This window comes from Pseudopodoces humilis, chromosome 3 (assembly GCF_049639895.1).
Source record: "Pseudopodoces humilis isolate 2021_Gansu_Grassland_sample_001 chromosome 3, ASM4963989v1, whole genome shotgun sequence".
Taxonomy (NCBI): domain Eukaryota; kingdom Metazoa; phylum Chordata; class Aves; order Passeriformes; family Paridae; genus Pseudopodoces; species Pseudopodoces humilis.
The window spans coordinates 11,343,474-11,360,904 of NC_142202.1; the positions used below are offsets into that span (position 1 = coordinate 11,343,474).

At 44.4% G+C, this 17,431-nt stretch overlaps 1 protein-coding gene across 1 annotated transcript in view; it reads left to right on the forward strand.

Annotated features, from left to right (window-relative positions):
* Positions 1 to 17,390, forward strand: part of ABHD12 (abhydrolase domain containing 12, lysophospholipase) — a 37,834-nt gene extending 20,444 nt beyond the window's left edge. Inside the window, exons 3-13 of the mRNA XM_005533007.3 lie at positions 2,495 to 2,600; positions 4,767 to 4,886; positions 7,748 to 7,778; positions 10,193 to 10,238; positions 11,416 to 11,545; positions 12,969 to 13,006; positions 13,191 to 13,270; positions 13,793 to 13,875; positions 14,584 to 14,662; positions 14,946 to 15,073; positions 15,467 to 17,390. Coding sequence (XP_005533064.2) covers positions 2,495 to 2,600; positions 4,767 to 4,886; positions 7,748 to 7,778; positions 10,193 to 10,238; positions 11,416 to 11,545; positions 12,969 to 13,006; positions 13,191 to 13,270; positions 13,793 to 13,875; positions 14,584 to 14,662; positions 14,946 to 15,073; positions 15,467 to 15,506 — 881 coding nt within the window. The 3' untranslated portion in view covers positions 15,507 to 17,390. The remainder of the gene's footprint in view (positions 1 to 2,494; positions 2,601 to 4,766; positions 4,887 to 7,747; positions 7,779 to 10,192; positions 10,239 to 11,415; positions 11,546 to 12,968; positions 13,007 to 13,190; positions 13,271 to 13,792; positions 13,876 to 14,583; positions 14,663 to 14,945; positions 15,074 to 15,466) is intronic.
* The last annotated feature ends 41 nt before the right edge of the window (positions 17,391 to 17,431 follow it).

Consider the following 17,431-nt stretch of genomic DNA (forward strand, 5'->3'; position numbering starts at 1 on the left):
GCAGGTGGAGAGTCATGAGTAGCATGGAGAGTGGGAGAAGATGGACCAGCTTTGCCCCGGTGGTTTTGGAAGTTCACCCCTGAACAAATACAAGACCTTGGTAAAGTGGCACAATATTTAGAAGAAAATCACCATGTCAGTTCCAAAGAGGGGGAAATTCCTTCAATGTGTTGGGCCCTGGCTGCTGATTATTGGACTCTGCTCATTACTGGACAGCATCCTCAGGGGGAGGGGAAGGAAAGCAGAGCAGCAGGCACCGTGGCTGCTCAAACTGCAGCTGAACCAGAGCTGAAGCTGTGCCAGGAGCAGTCGGCCCTGTACAGAACAAGAAATTCAAGACCAGATCAGTTTGTGTAGTGAGCGATGAAGAAAAAAAAAGCAGGACCCTCACAACTAGAGGAAGAGGCAGGGCCAGAGATAATCACCTGATCCCTATACCCAGTTGAGCTGTGAGGTGAGTCCCTGGTTACCTGGCTGCTCCAAGGAAGCCAAGCAATTGGGGCTCCTGTCCCAGGATGCAGGCCTTGGCTGGGGATTGGGAAAAGACCAGAAACACTCAGCCTCTGGAAATGGCTCCTGTCAAGCATGAGGGAAAGATATCTTTGCAAGGATGACCTTTTAGTGCACCAAGAGAAGTGGAACACCATGGAGCAAGGTATCCAGTACCTGAGAGAATCAGCTGTGCTGGAGGTGATCTGTAAGGATTCAAAGGAGCAGTCCTGTGTAAACCCAGATGACATCCAGTGTGCACAAACCACGTGTTGGAAGTTCCTGTGGATCATGGCAGTGTTATGTGTCAGCTCATTGGTACTGACGTGGTAGAAAAGAGGAGACTAAAAAGTGGACAGTTTGGTCTCCAAACTCCAGCCATATGAAGAAACCATCTCCTCCCTGGTATGGACCTGTGTCTCATCCACGGAAAGACTGTCCAAGGAATTAAAAAATTTAAATTAAAGAAGAAATTAAAGAGGGCCACCAGCAATTCAAGGAGGAACTGTCCCATGTCCTGCCAATACAGACCAGAGTCTCTGTTACTGTGAGAAGGCACTTCTCTGCTTGAGAGAGAGGGGTCACACCATGAGGTACCCTGTGGTTTCACCTGCATGGTGGTAAAATGTCAGTGGTGCCACCATAATGCAATTTTCTTCATTCCTTCAGTAGCAGAGTGGAGGCCACAGTTTGCCTTTACTTGGAGAGGTGTGTACACCTGGAAACTACTGCCTCAGGTGTGGAAATACAGTCCCACCATCTGCCATGGACAGATCCAGACTGCACTGGAAAAGGATGCAGCTCCAGAACATCTGCAGTACATTGATGACTTCATCATTTGGGACAATACAGCAGAGGAGGTTTTTGAGAAAAGGGAGAAAATAATCCAGATCCTCCTGAAGTCCAGCTTTGCCACAAAACAAAGTAAGGTCAAGGGACCTGCCCAAGAAATTAAGTTTTTAGGGGTGAAATGGCAAGATGGGATGTCATCAGATTCCAATGAACATGGTCAACAGAATAGCAGCCATATCCCCACCGACCAGCAAGAAGGAAACACAGGAGCTTTGGGTTTTTGGAGCATGTATATCCCAGAGGACAGCCAGACTCTAAGCCCTCTCTATCTTGTGATATAGAAGAAGAATAATTTCAAGTGGGGCTCTGAACAGCAGCAAGTTTTTTAACAGATCAAACAGAAGACTGCCCACATAGTAGCCCTTGGGCCAGTTAGAACAGGACAGGATGTAAAAAAAGTGCGCTGCTGCTGGGGAGAATGGTCCTTCCTGGAGTCTCTGGCAAAAGGAACCTGGAGAGACTCAAGGGCAACTCCTGGGGTTCTGGAGTTGGGGATACAAAGGATCCAAGGCCTGAATTTCTGGCTGATGTTAAACCACCACAAAGGCACAGAGGAGTTGGCAGTCTGAGGGTCCACATTTGTCAAGTTAACATTGGCTGTTGTCTGCATTGGTTTTTATGTTTGTGTCAAGTTTAATGATTTTTTAGAGGGTTGGTGAAGTGAGATTTGACTGTCACCATTATCAGTATTTCTTTTTGTGTCACTAGCATAAAAGCTTGTTAATTTTTGTGTGTTAATTGCTGTACCACTAAATGTCAAGGAGACAGATTTCCTGGTTTTGCTGTAGTGGAGCTCCATTTTATGGGAAAAGACTGAACCCATATCAGCTAACCCACGCCACTGATGCAGCAGAGATTTATGAAGCAGACTGGACAGAGATGGTTAAATGTTTGTCAAATGAAGCTTTGTCTGTCTCCCCTACCTTCTCTTAATTTTAGCCTGTTCCCTATTTTTCTGGTGGTTGCCTGTGTCTTCTTACCTTGCAGTCTTTGCTGTTCATGTTTTAAATCACTGCTTTAGCAAATTCATCCTTCTACACAAAATGGTCTTCCTAGACAGCAGATCTCTCCACTGCCTTGGTGAAACAAGTTTTTGTAAGAAAATAAAGGTAAAAATTAAAATATTTCTCCTTTTTATTTTTTTTAATTTCAGTGAGGGTCCCATATTTCATTGACTTGAAAAGACCACAGGATCAAGGTTTAAACCACACCTGTAATTATTACTTGCAGCCAGAGGAGGATGTAACCATTGGAGTCTGGTAAGGAATCCAGTTCTGTGCAGTATGTGCTATGCATCTTTATCTTTCTTTTTGTTCTTGGTGTTGCCTATTCAGTCTTTTTGCTGTGCATGCTCTCATTTGTGGATGTTTGTATTTTCCTCTGCCAAGTGACCGAGTTCATGTTGGAAAGTATGCAAATCTCTGGGGCTCATCTGAGCTTGGATCAGTAATGTACAAAACACATTCAGACAACCTGTGCATTCAGAGAAACGTCAAAATTTGGAATCATAAAGGTTACAGGTCTGCATCACTACAAAGATCCTACCTCCAGATCAGACCGGACCCATGCAGTTAGACATTTTGTCATTCAATTCTGATTCATATTTTGTTTTGCAAAATACATGTGGGGGAAGATAGGAAAACAGATCAAAGTGTTCAGAGTAGGAGGAGGAAAATTCAGTTCATAAAACATATGTAAGATTTGGAGAGTGGGTGAGAACGGAACACACAGTTTACTCTCTTCACAAAACAAGTGACAGTGTCAGAGCTCATTTGTCATTTCTTTCTCACAAAGATGATTTTCTGGGCCCAGGTAGGGACAACTCATTTTAGCTCCTTGTTACCCTGAATCCTGTCTGGAACAGAGGGAAGGGGGTGTTCCCTTAAAAGAGACAGTGATGTTCAATCTGTGAAGTGCAGGATTTGGAGTGTGCAGTTGTGTGTGCAAATTAGATGTGTCCTTTAATGCAGTAGAGATTCTCTCTTCACAGAGTATATAACCTTTAAATGGGATAGAGATATTCTTATAATTAGGACAACTTCTTTCCTCTAAGTAAGTTTTAGTGAAAGTCATGTTTAGAAACTTGAAAACTTCAGTCTGTCCAGGATAGGCTGATAAATAGTTGTTTGATTCTTCACCTGGACAATTAAAATTCTACTTGCAAAGCTGTAAAATAAGTTTTTATTGCAGTTTTGGTGTTTGTACTTTGTTTTCCTTGAGGCTGTACTGTGTATCTTTGCTAAAACAGAACTGCCAGCTTGTGGTAGCAATTCAGAGGCTCTCATTTGCCTTGATATGTATGGAAGATTTTCACAAAAGTTTAGAACCTTGCTTTCAAAAGCCAGTGCACGGTCTTGTGTTTGGTACATTTGTGAAACAAAATCCTCAGCCTGCTTTGTTTGTAAGTTTGCAAAAGTCTTGGGACAGAACAGCTGAAGAATTTTTGAGTTTCACAGTTACTGAGACTCTTTACCTCTTCAAGATCTTGGTGTCTGCTGACTGCATGCAAACAAGTAGAATTTTTACGTTGCTTTCTCCCTGTTAGTTTGTCCTCTGAGCTTTACATCCGGGGAGGATCTGTGTGGTAGGTGCAAGTTTGTCTGCCTTTCAGATAAAAAGGCATGTGGGTGCTTAAGTTACTTCTGAGGGCTGTAAGCCAGCCCCCTTCTCAACAACTGAGATGGTTATGGGCATGTACTTGCTTTGTTTGTATTCTAATTACCCAGTTTAATTGCCTACCTTCTGTTCAGTCTGTCATTTCTCTGTCATTCCTCCACCAGTGTTGAACTCTTTCTTGCAGGCCACCTAGGTGCCTTATCTACAGAAGAACTGCTGTGAGTTAAAAATTCCTGCCTCTTGTAGATTGTAACTTTTTCAGATAAAATGTTACACCTTCAAGAACCTTGTGCCTGAAAACAAAACACATGATCATCTCCTCAGAGCCTGGGCTCCCCCTTTTTCTCAGATTGGCTGTAGTCAGATATGCCTCTTACTCTCTACACATTCTTTCTGAGCCCAACTGCCTTTGATTATTCTGAACATCTGCTGACGTAGCAGCGAATCTTGTTTATGATATATAAGTATGTTAATTGAAGTAATTAAGTGCCATGAAAGCTGAGGAACTGCAATTCTTTTCCCAGAGCAGCAGGAAGTTCAGTAATTGTGCCTTTGAAGTTTGATGCCTTGCACAGACAGCCCTAAGTTTTGAGGGCAATGGTGATGGGAGGTGAAAATGTACAAAGAATTGTAGCCACTGCCTTTTCAATGTGATCATTTGTCAGCTAATCAGGACAGTTTTATGAAAAGTGTGTGTGAGGTGTGTAATCCTGAGTGAAGGAGTTGAACAGAAAATCTCAGAATTCAAGTGGCAGACACTTCAGTGTTGAGTAGCAGCAGGACAGTGTAAATTTTCCTTCTGTGCACAGGCACACGGTCCCTGCAGCCTTGTGGAAGAATGCCCGAGGGAAGGACCAGCTGTGGTTTGAAGAAGCTTTGGGCTCCAGCCATCCTGTAATCCTTTACCTGCACGGCAATGCAGGAACAAGGTGAGCCACAAAACACTGATGGCTTTGTTTCAGGTTGTGTTTTCCTGGCTTGTCACAGCTTCAGCACATTGAGAAAGACAGAAAAACTCTTTTGGGGCTGTAGTGATAGGACAAGGGAAAATGGCTTTAAACTAAATGAGGGTCGATTTAGGCTGGATACAGGGAAGAAGTTGTTTGCAATGAGGGTGGTGGTCAAACACTGGAACAGGTTGCCCAGAGAGGTGGCAGATGCCCCATTCCTGGAAACATTCATGGTCAGGCTGGATGGGGGTCTGAGCAAACTGATCTAACTGAAGATGTCCCTGCTGGTTGCAGGGGATTTGGACTAGATGGCCTTTAAAAGTCTCTTCCAACCCAAACTATTCTATGATTAAAACTGAAATAAAATCTAAAATTAGTTTGGTGCTTCTCCTTTTAAAAGAAGGCACATATGTTTTATGGAATGATCCCTCTCCATTTATTGAATGTGGGAATAGATTTATTGCAGTTATCAGAGATACCTGATATTATAGTTTACCTTGTATCCACTGCTAGAAGCCAGGAGGTTGTGACCCTTCCTAAATCAGGTGATGAGAAGTACTTCTTTTCAGTGTAGTAGTCTCTGAATTGAGACATGGGATGGTATTAGTGCTTCTGTATATGTGACTCACAGGCATTAAATAAACCTTCCAGTTCCTTTTGTGTGTTTATTTTTGTAATTAACACATTCTGAGGAAGGGAAATCAGAAGGAAAGAGGAAGGTCATGTGCTGATCTTGTTTCATTATTGCATCTGTCCAGGACATTTGTCTGGACCAGGAGCACTTCTAAAATTTGAAAATTTATAGTTGACTGTTTACTGGCTAAAGTTGTAGGTTAGTTCTCTGTACTTTGTTGCTGGATGCTAAAAACCATTAATGCAGTGTGAAGATATTTCTCAGGATCATATTCTTCCTGCCACCTCTCCACATGTTACGGTGCTTTTGTTAGTTTATTAGAACACGGTTTTTCTCTTAAAAATATTCATTTTACAAAAGAGTATCAACCCCATGCTGAATTTGGAGTGTCAGTTCTTGGGATGTTTTTTCTTGATTGCATGTTCTTTTGAAGCTGATGTCAGCCCATAGATTCTCTGCAAGAGCAGCAACATTGCAGGAAAACAAGTTCCATGATGTAAACTAAAACTGTTTTAGCTGTGTTGGTAGTGAAGGTTTGCTAGCCTCTACATCACAAGAACATTTTTCACACAAGTTCTTGTCTCAGCAGTGTGCTTTTCTTGGTACAAGGGCACGGTGTAGAAGATGTGTGCTGCAACCCAGGAAATGCATGAGCAGATGGGTTTTTTCAAAACTGCCCTTGCCTTCTTGTGCTGATGCACTGCAAGATTTAATCAAATTGTAGTATTGTTTTTCAGATATTTCTTCACTTTGGTTTTTTTTTGCTTTTGCCTTTATTTGGTGTGGCAAATGATACAAAGGGAAGCTATTCTGCAGCTTAATGGTGGAGACTTGGGGCCGGTATCTCTGCTGTGTGTGTATTGATTAGATTTCCTTCTCAACTCCCCCAAGTGCTCCTGAGATAAAGGACTGAACTAGGGATCAGTTACGTATTTCACATTTCACTCTGTGCACTGGAGGAGCTGGAGGTGTCTTGGCATTGCCATTTCAGATTTAATGTGTATCACTGTATGTTTGTTTCTGTGCTGCACATTCAGTTGTGTGTCCAAGGACTGCTTTACCTGCTGCGTTAACCATGAGTGAAAGGCACTGCATTCCTGGTTTGACTTGAGTGATCTGGGGCTGAGGCAAAAATGCCATGTGTACTTGATCCCCTTAGGAAAAAATCCTGTTACACTTTAAGGAAAGCATGAAAAAGCACAAATGTGTGCATGTGAAAGGTGACTTTTCAAACAAATGGATCATCATGTTCAGGCTTGTATGATTCACAATCACTTAAAAGCAACCCCTTGTATCTTGCCCTGTTCTTTACTGCATTAGGTAATTTGTAGCACAGTTGGACCTGACAGCTTTTGGCTGGCAAGTGCATGTGTTCTTAGAGGGAGATTTGGCATTTTGGTTTAGAGACTGCAGTGACCAAGCCAGTGATGGTATCAAAGTTTTAGAGTTTTCATGAGTGTGAGAATTACTGTAATACCAATACTAGACCAAAGTTTGAGTATGGATTAGCCATGTCATGTTGTGCATATGTCTTAAGGTATGTCATACTGAAATTTTAGTAAATTCACATTCCTTTCCATTGTCTAGGTTTCAGTTTCTATTTATAAATAAAAGCAGATTCTTCCCCTGGACTTATTTACAGTGTTCAGCTCTGCTTTTCTCTGCTCACATTTTTGCACATGTCCTTTCTTTCCTTGTGCTTGGAGCCAGGTGAGAAAATCTAAGGGCCACCTGCTTGGCTTAATGTCATGATTTCTGCTGGGAGCATCAAACTTTTGAGAGTCAGGACCACTGGCTGGGGCAGCACTTCTGGCAAGAGATCATTTTTGCAAAGCAAAAAGGGACAGACTGTTCCGGGTGCATTACAGACTTTGGAAAAGGCAGATAGCAGGGTGGGTTGAAGAGTTAATTTTTACCCACTGTGAGGCAAGATTTAATGGAGAAGTTGACTTCAAAATGATGTCCTTCATACCTCGATGAAGCCTGGCTGTCTCCTTGAAGCCTGTGACAAAGCATTTATGGTGTTCATGTTTGGCATGTTTTTATTAGATTGCTTGAGGCAATTGGGAAATACGTTTCTGGAAACTTAAATGCTCAAATGTGGTTGGTTTGGAGGTTTTTTTGCATTCGTTTCTTTTTGTTTGATTGTTTTATGTTTTTCTTTCTTTTTTCCTCTCCTTTTCTCTTCATCAATCACTCTTGCCAGAGGAGGAGATCACCGTGTGGAGCTTTACAAGGTAGGTGGCTGCCTGTGTTGTCCAAACAGCTGCATTAACACATCAGGTGTGCACAGAGTTGAGAAGACTGCTCAAACAGCCCACTGCCAGCAGGTGCAGGGCTCTTGGGGCTCTGTGTCCTTTAAATAGAGATTTAAATATATGGGAAAAGGGATCTGTAAGCTGTGAGCATACTTCTCCCATCTTCAAAGATGTTTGAAAGGTCTTCTATTTGCTGTTGTTAACTGCCAGCTCCAGCTGAGCTAACCAACACAGTTTCTGGGAAAAATCAAAAGTTTTATTTAATTACAGCCCCAGTTTGATTGATTAGCTTAGTATTAATCTAAGGTACCATTTAAGAGTATTCAGCCTGGATTTCATCTTTACTCATGGCACAGCACATTTGTATGACTGGTGCCATCTCATGTGCAGAAGGTTTTATAGAAAATCCAGTGAATTTCCCAGGTGTAGCAATATGGTGTGAGTTATGTGAGAACACAGTTGCTTTGAGTGTTTTCACTAACGATTTTTGAGGTAATTAATTTTATTAAACTCTCTTTTAGCTGAAATTCTCACACACAATTTCTTGGTCATGTTTCTAAAAAAGCAATAATTGTTTTTGCTGGTTCATTTCAGAGAGGTCTGAGTCTGATTTTTCTTCTCTTTATAATTTGTGTCAGTGTTGGCACTCATAAAGCTTTATTGCAATTCAATGCAAGATCCCCTGCTGCAAAATCTTTTAAATTCAGATTGCTTAGAAAATAATGTTTAGCAACCCCAAGGAGGCAGGTGATACTTCATTTCCTTTAGGAAAAAAAAGATGAGCTAAGTTGCAGAAAATTGGTTGAGGAGACTGTCATGTATGGTGATCTGTTTTGTCATTTTTCTGGGAACCAGCCTCTGCTGCAATGCATTTTGTGCTGGCCAAGACAGGCAGAGGAGCTGGTTTTGATTTTGATGGACAGGAGCAGCAGTGGCTCAGAATATACAGACTTGGTGTGTTTCTGCGTGTACATATACAGAGAGCACAGTTTACCAAAACCCAAGGTTTCTATTCCTGGGTCTGGTATTCTTTGCTTCTGAGAGCATCCAGGCAAGCTGCTTAGTTTGCCTTTTTCAGTCAGTGAGAACACACACATGGGCTTAGCAGAACCACTCCAGAAACTCCAGGTTTGTGTTTATTCCAGCAGAATGAACCAGTTTGGGATGCTGTCCTTTTTGCTGGTGCTTTTAATAGGCCTTCCATGCAGCCAACACATAGCTAACATGTATAGAAGACAGGTGAGCTCTCAACAGATTAAATAATTTTTAATGGCCTAGGAAAGGTGAGGTTGTATATATCTTAGCAGTAAAATCACATTGTAAAGCTAAAAACCAAACTTTTCAGGAAGAAACTTCATCTTCTGCATGTCCAGTCAGGGAACTCAACGTGTAAGTGAACATATAAAAATGCCATATAGTGATTCCGTTGGAAACAGCTATCCTGCAGCATCTAATTTGTCTAGTGGGAAGTGCTCTCTCCCTTTCCAGTCAGGTGCCAGTTGTCTGTATCAACTCCACTTGATACTGTGTGCCCCAAAGTGGTTGTGAAATGTTTGTTTATAAATCTACCCAATATATGTAATCTCTTAAAATTGTGCTACAAGTAATGCTCAGCTGACAGGTGTCATTTCATTTGTAGAGTAAAATAGTCCCAGTACCACTAGAAATAGTGCTGGTTTTGTATTTCGTCTTTAGAGTATATCATAATACTAATATTGCTTTTTTAAAGATAATGTATCATGCATAGCCCACAAGAGCAACATTTTAATCCTTTTGTAACTTTTTATTGATTTTTGTATACAACAGAGCTGTTAGGTTCATATCAAGCAATGATAGCTTGGAATGCTTGTATTGGTTTTACCAAGGCACTTTTTCCAAGCAAGTTGGTCTAACATTGAGTGTTCTTACTTCTTTTTAACAGATTTTGTTAGGGTTACCGTTGGTTATAAAAAAAATATTCATAATAGAGCAACTGCACATTTTTGATCTATATGTTTAAGCCTTCTGAAACGGGCTCCTATATGTTATGCTTACATTTATGCCAATTCAAGTAACATAATTGAAGCAGTTGTACTCTTTCACTGGAAAACATGAAAGTCTTTGTAGGGGTAACAGTAGGATATTTGCAGATCTTAAGGTCAAAGCTGTTAAAGGGATAATCAACATCTTAGGTAGCCTGATATGAGGTCCAGGAAACAAACGGAGTAAAACCAGTGGGCTGAGATGATTAGGGTTTGGAAAGCTCTGTGCCTTCTACATTGAAATGCTGTAAATTGGCCATTCAACATGTCAATAATTTTATAAAATGAATCCCTGCACCTTGGCCCGATGCAAGAGGATGGCTGGTGTGCAAGGCTCTGTAATGGCTTTCTGAGTGTTTCTCTACCTTCCAGGTTCTCAGCTCCCTCGGGTACCACGTGGTGACATTTGACTATCGAGGTATGTGGGCTTCTTTTACAAACACTTGCTGCCAGCTATTTAGGTGTGATTATTGCTTCTCTTTTTCCCACTCATTCAAAGAGTTTCCAGAAATTTCTTTCCAGTGTCTTCCTGTGTAGCACTGCTTCCTGATGTCGAGTTGGGTGGGCTCTGGCTCCTGTGTGTCCTCATGCACGGGGCACGTATTTGGGAGCTCAGGAACAGAGAGTGAGCCAGGCACACAGGCTGTCACAGCATCCACTTAAGGCATCCCCCAGGTGCACATACGGAAGCTGATGGGCTTGCCTAGGTGTAGTCCTTTTGGATAAGATCTAGTTGACTTTCCTGAGGTCACACAAGGAACTGAACTTGCCCTTACTTCCTTCTAAAAGCTCATAAGTGAGATAAGACAGAGTAAATGATTTGCTAACAATACTTGGCAGAAGCCATGACTGCTTTGCACCTCTGCACCAGCAGTCAGGCATCTTCTGCTCTTTTTTCACCTTGGCTGCAGTGTACTGCCATTGCAGATACAGGAAAGAAATTAATCCATTGCATTTTTATCAAGAAGACACTTGGGAGAGGTTTATTTGTAGGAGCTTGCCCTGTTTTTCTGTCCTGCTGGCAGCTGTGTCTCTGGCTGCTTATTAGAAGGGATGTGGGGTGCTAGCTTGCTAAGACCATACAATGTGTAGATGTGCTGGATGCAGCCAAAACAGTCAGGAGGGTGGAAAATTGCTGGAGGGCACTGATGGAGCAGCACAGACAAACTGATGTTGCAACAGCTCTGTGAGACACGGTTGGGTTTTGGCCCTAAGCGTCCAATCCGGGGCTGTCAGACTCCACTTATAAATTGGTCTATGTGCATGCAAAAACAGGAAAGGTTTGGGAGCTGGGTTGTTGCATGTGGGTATGTGCAAGAATGCTGTTGTAGCAGTGTTTGAGATCCAGTCCTTGGTTTTGTTGACTAAATCCACAAAAACTCCTTGGCAGACAGCAGTTACCTGGATTAAATGACTGTGAGTCATTAGCCCTTAATCAGGGCTTTCAGCCCCAAATAGTAGAGGTGCACAAACAGAGTGCAGGGAACAGGTGAAGTCCCAGGTCCCTTTGCAGCTGTAGATGGGCTGCATGGGAGGAGCTGGCTGGCTCTGCTGAGCAGTTTGAGCGATTTTCAGCAGGACTCTTTGTGTTCCAGGCTGGGGTGACTCAATAGGCAGCCCGTCAGAGAGGGGAATGACCTATGATGCCCTTCATGTCTTCGACTGGATAAAAGCACGGAGTGGAGACAACCCTGTCTATATATGGGGACACTCCCTGGGCACAGGGTAAGCATCTAATCTTAGTGGCACTCCTAAAGAACATTAAGCACTGACCTTGGATGAAGGTGCTGTTTTGCTATAATCCCTGGGCTGGCTTGGCTTGGCATCTGTGGTATAATTTCTGGAGGGTGGCTTCTCCTTTTGCACTGTACAGAGTGAGAAGGGCTACAGTGAACGACTGCAGCAATGGATCTTGAACTTCATTGTGCAGAGGGTTCACACTAGAAAGACACTTAGAATAATAGATTGCAGATTGTCTTTCAGAGTAGAACATCAGACTTCCCTAGTATTCTAAAAGAGTGTCTCAGACCAGCCATGCTTGTGTGTGCCTTGTCCTTACAAAAGGTTTTCCTCCTGTCCTGATGAACATGCTGTGTGTAATCAGTGCTTGTGTAGATGCCTGCATGACTTCGATGCTGGCCACCTCTGATGTTTGCATGGTCATGCCTGGCACAGGGAAGTTCAAGGTGTCAAGTACCTTTGCCTTCATGTTTTTAACTTTCATTTCCTGCTTCCTCCCTTTCCATGGCTGTCTGGAGGCGAGTCATGTTCAGCACCACATGCTCTTACCTTTGTGATTGGTGGAGGAGCAGAGGTAACACAAGAGTTACCTTTGAGCTGATCTGTGTACAGATAAACTGTAAGACCACAAAAGCTGTGAAATACATGCTGGTTCAGGGAGGTATTTCAGGGAAGTGGCTCTTCACTGCTGTGACACTAAACACCCTGCTTTGTTTGAGAAAAGACAAAGACTTTCTCTTTGTCTTGTCCTCTACACTTTTTGCCCTGTTCAGAATCCCTTTCTGGGTCAGAGCATGCTTGTGATGTTTCCCAACACTGCAGTCAGAGTGTCCTGAGACTGGTCCCCAGCTGAGTTCTTTAGTGACCACAGCCAGTCTGGAGTTCAAGGTTTGTGAAATGTGCTGTGCTTGGAGGACTTGACAACTTTGGAAATATCCCTGTCTCATTAGGGTGATGCATAGGGGAGACCTTGCTGCTTTCTGTCCCAGTTAGGGAAGCAGCTTGCAGTGTAGCCCTGGGATGCTGCACTCCAGCTGCCTGGAACACAGCCCCCCTCTGCCTATATCCCGTATTCCCCTCTTGCTTGCTCAGCCCTTGTGGTCTGGAGGTAGGAGGCTGTGTCCCACTGCTGTGGATGTGCTGGGAGCCTGAGAGCCACCTGAAAGGAGTCCATCCAAGGGGCTGCCTGGTGTGTTTCTTCCTTGGATTTGTTCACTTAAACACAGGCCCCTGGTGTTACTTGGGGCAGTCGGGTACATGAGGCTGGTGGGTGCACAGGACCAGCTTCCCGGACCTCGTGCAGTGTGAGGGATTGACCTTGTGGCTGTTGAGTTGTACCTGTGCCAGGTACAACTGGAGCTGCTGCTCTGCAGAGGGCCTGTGCCAATTCAATGCTCCTTCTTTACAGAGTTGCAACAAATCTGGTGCGGCGGCTCTGCGAGAGAGGTGAGTGTGACGCGTGGATGCGCTTCCCAGCAGCCTGCTGCTGACCCAGATTCCCGCAGATGTTTGGGGTGGTGACAGAGCTGTCCTTGGTGCACTATGGCAGCAGCTGCTCTCATGAGGCAGACCCTGACCTTGCTGGCTGTCTGCACTCTTGCATTTCAGTACATTGCCTTTGGCTTTTCAGAAACGCCTCCAGATGCGCTGATCCTGGAATCTCCATTCACCAACATACGGGAGGAGGCACGGAGTCACCCCTTTTCTGTGGCAAGTACACAGTGACACACTGGTGGCATGGAATTGTGTGCATAGAAATGAACCTTCAGAAGTGCTGGAGCTTAGCTAACTGCACCACTTGTGGGGCAGTGGTGGTATCTGTAAACTACACTTGAGACAGCTGCTGGGAACACACAATAAGCAGTGCCAGAGCCATGTGTCCAGCATGGGAATGAACTGGCTCTAAACTGAGCAGACACCCAGTCCAGGCCTCAGATGCAGCCAAGCTGGTGAGATGCCCTGGGATAAAACTCTTCCTGGAAGAATTGCCTACAGTCCTGCATGAAACCTGGAGACTGACCGTGCAAGCACCCACAGGGCCTGCTCCTGAGCAGGCTGGTAAGATAGGCCTGAAACAGGGGAGGAAAAATAATGCTGGTGGAAATGGGCAGTCTTACAGCAAAGAGCATGGTCAGCAGCCAAGGGATGTTATGGGGTGGCAGTGGCCTGCCCTGTTAGTGCTGTTTGTATCAGTGGCTGGTGCCTGCCACTAATGCAGATTTTTCCTCTCAGATATACAGATACTTCCCTGGATTTGACTGGTTCTTCCTTGACCCCATCACGACGAGTGGAATTAAATTTGCAAACGATGAGAAGTGAGTTACCTCTTTGCTGGGGTCTCAGCTGTGGCTGCAGTAAGCCATGGCAAGCATCAATGAGGATAGAGATGAGACTGCACTCTCTGGCTTTTTTTTGTTGCTGCATTGCTCTTACTGGAGTGATTTCAATTGCTCTCACAGCCCTGAGAGCAGCACAGTGGAGCTCTGTCTTTTTAAATTGTTCATGTAAGAACAGATGCAACAGAGAGAACAGAGACTACTCAGGGATATGCTGATTTGGTTCGTGCCATTTATGCTTTTCAAGTGTACCTTACAAGTTAAACAGTAGCATTGGAACATGGAAGGAAGGTTTGAGTAGATTTCTTTGCTGTGTATTTGCCTAAGCCACTGTGCCTGTAATCACATTGTGTCCTTTCACTGAGTCTTTCATTGAAGAGCCTGAGCATTTGTGAGTTTCCAGTATTGAAACCAAACCGGACCTGGGGTGGGGGGGCAGGGTGATGATTTACAGTGGAGTGAGCCACTTTTCTCTGGTCTAAGCAGCAAGAAAATTTTATGAGCATGTCTTTCACTGGTGAATTTTCTATAGATCAAATGAATAGTGACCAGATAAGGTTTTAAATTGTAGTTAATAGCCCACAGCACATGTTTGTCATTGCACTTTTCTTAAAAATGTATATGTGTTGGTGTTAGAGAACGATGGGATTGCTCTGAGCCTTTGTGACATTGTTGTCTGTTTTACAGTGTGAAATACATTTCCTGCTCCCTGCTCATCCTTCATGCTGAGGATGATCCAGTGGTACCATTTCATCTGGGAAAAAAGGTACACAAGTGGCTTTGCAAACTGATCTGATGGGAGGAACTGGTGTGGATAGAACTTCTCAGCCAGGCAAGAAGTCAGTAACAGAAAGGTGTAAAATGCATAGCTCAGAGGGACTGCAGATTCTGTAGTGTTGGTGGTGGCAAATCAGTAGTGAAATGAGGCTGGAGCCACCAAAGCTGCTCATGCCAGGGCCCCTCAACCGTGTCTGAAGGGGCTGCGTGTTTGGCAGGGGGAGCTGGGTTGGATTAACACGAGTCCCTCACTTGCCTCCCCTTGGGTTCAGCTTTACAACATCGCGGCGACGTCGCGGAGTTTCCGGGACTACAAGGTGCAGTTTGTGCCCTTCCACACAGACCTCGGCTACCGGCACAAGTACATCTACAGGAGTCCAGAGCTACCTCGGATACTGCGGTAACTGCGCTCCCCGCTGGGCTGGGCACCCGGGCACCCTTTGCTCTCCACAGCGGGGGAGATACCGGGGCTGGCTTAGCACAGGAGTCAGAGCTCTCCACCTCCTTGCAAAGCAGGTTTTGGGAAGGGAAGCCACAGAAATCTGGGAGCACTTTCTGGCTCATCTCTGCTGTGAGCTGCATGCTCTAGAGGAGCTGTTTGCAGAGCAGTTGCTTTCGTTTGGCTCTTCCAGTGGGAGCTTCTGATGGGTGTGAGAGCAAAGCTCAGTGCTGTTCCTTGTAGCTGCAAATGCTTGAGACATATTTGCCAGGGGAATGGGATGGCCTGCAGGCTGTAGCTAGCACCAGAGTATAGGAGAGCCAAGTGTCACTGCTTTGTCATTTCCTTTTCTAGGGAATTCCTGGGAAAATCTGAACATGAGCATCATCACTGAAGACTGTCTGCTTGTCAGCACAGAGATTTTCATTTCCTTCCTCTCTCTCCTTTTCCTCCCTGCTCCCTGTGGGTCAGTCTGCCGTTCTTCCATCCCTGGCACTAGAGCAGGTCAGGGATTCCCATTCCAGCCCTGATGTGTACCCTTGGCAACTCCAGCTTCTGGCATCAGCATCTGTGACAGCAGAAGGAAGAAGCTGTTGGTTCCTTTTTGGACTTGGACGGAGGGGTGGTAACAGCCCAGAAGCCAGTACCAAACAGTGAAAAATGTAAGCGCAGCATAGCCTCGCCCATCCCTCATGGTACTGCTGAGGACAGATGTTCCTAGGACTCTGTGTCATGACCAAGGATGTTTCTTTCACTTTTAAACACTGCTGCTGTTTCTGGATCATGTAGAGATACATTTGTAGACAAATGGCTTTTGCCATGTCTCCTTACTGCAGTTGTCTTGCTTGAGTTTGAGGTGTTCTTTCTAGAAAATACATGTTTTGCCTTTCCTTTTCAATCAGTGGCTGTAATTACAAATACATGGAGGATCCAGGTAGTGAGAGGTATTTTTATTCAGCTCTTTAGTCACAATGTGCTGCAAGTGTTGGGGTAATTGCACACATTTGGAAATAAAATGAAAGATTTTTTTTTTTTTTTTGTTCTTCCTTTTGAAACATCTCTTTAGTGGGAAAGGCTAGTGCCCTTTTCTTTCCTGTACTTTTTTCCTTCTGAACAACATTTTTTGCTCCCATTCCTGCTATCCTCTGTGGACCTCCTCCCCTTCACAAGTACTTTCTATTAGGATTGGAATGACACATGTATATAAACTGCAGATTTGGGTGTTTAAGCCAGAAAGTGTGAGATTACTTTTTTGCTTAATCTCTTCTTCTGGCTGCTGGAATGGATGTCTTCCATTACCCCTGTACACACCCAGACAGCCATGTGCTGCTTTTTGGTGATAAGGGCAAGGGTTTTCTTTCCTTAACTACTTTTAACTCCTTGGGTCAGGTTTTTCTGTTCCTGGTAGCCAGCCGTATTGTTCCACTGTGGTTAAAAGCAGGCAGTGATACAGTTTTTGATGCAAAAAAAAAACCTGGGGTGTCACTCCCCATCTCTTCCCCCTGCCTTCTGTGCACTTCCAGTAGCACATCTTAGCCCCTCTGACAACCATTGTCCAGGAGGAAGTGGAAATGAGCCCTTCCCACAGAGAGAGGTTCTGGGGATGTCCTTTCCCTGCATGGGGCTAGAAGCAGGGCTGGTTTATGCTCTGCATTGAAAGAGGAGTCAGTCACACACTGCCTCACTGGGGTCCTGCCCCATGCCAGTCCATATAGACAGTACCAGGTGCTGTAGGTTTAGTCACTAGTGCTCAAAGGGAATTGTGCTGCCCCAACTGGTCAGGGGTCTACAGCATAGTAATAATCTGCTCAGCATGCATCAGAGTTATATCTGAAGGCTCATACTAGTTGCAAAAGAGACAGTAGCTTGTTGTTTTACCAAGATTCTTCTGCCATTAGTGTGGTTGTCCCTCAGGTTTCTGACCTGATACTCATAAAGTAGCTGTGCCACTTCAGTACAAGTGCATCAACCATAATTTATCGCACTGACAGACAAGAAATGCTTACCTGGCTCTGGAGAGTAACACACACATTCCAGTTAAAGCTGCTGCTGGCAGCTGGCCTGGGGCAAAGTGCAGCCTGAGCTGGGGCCTGGCTGCTGCCTTCCTCCTGGTGGGACAGAGCTGGGTGTCCAGCACGAGAACTGCTGCTGTTGCTGGTCCCACCACTACCATTCCTGTTAGCAGGCCAGTGCTACGCTTGGAAATTTAAACTGAAATGTTTATCTAAAAGTGGTGTAGTTTTAATAAAGGCATTGACTGCTGATCACTTTAGCTTTACCAGTCTTACCTGGCAGTTTTTGTGACATTTTCCCCACATT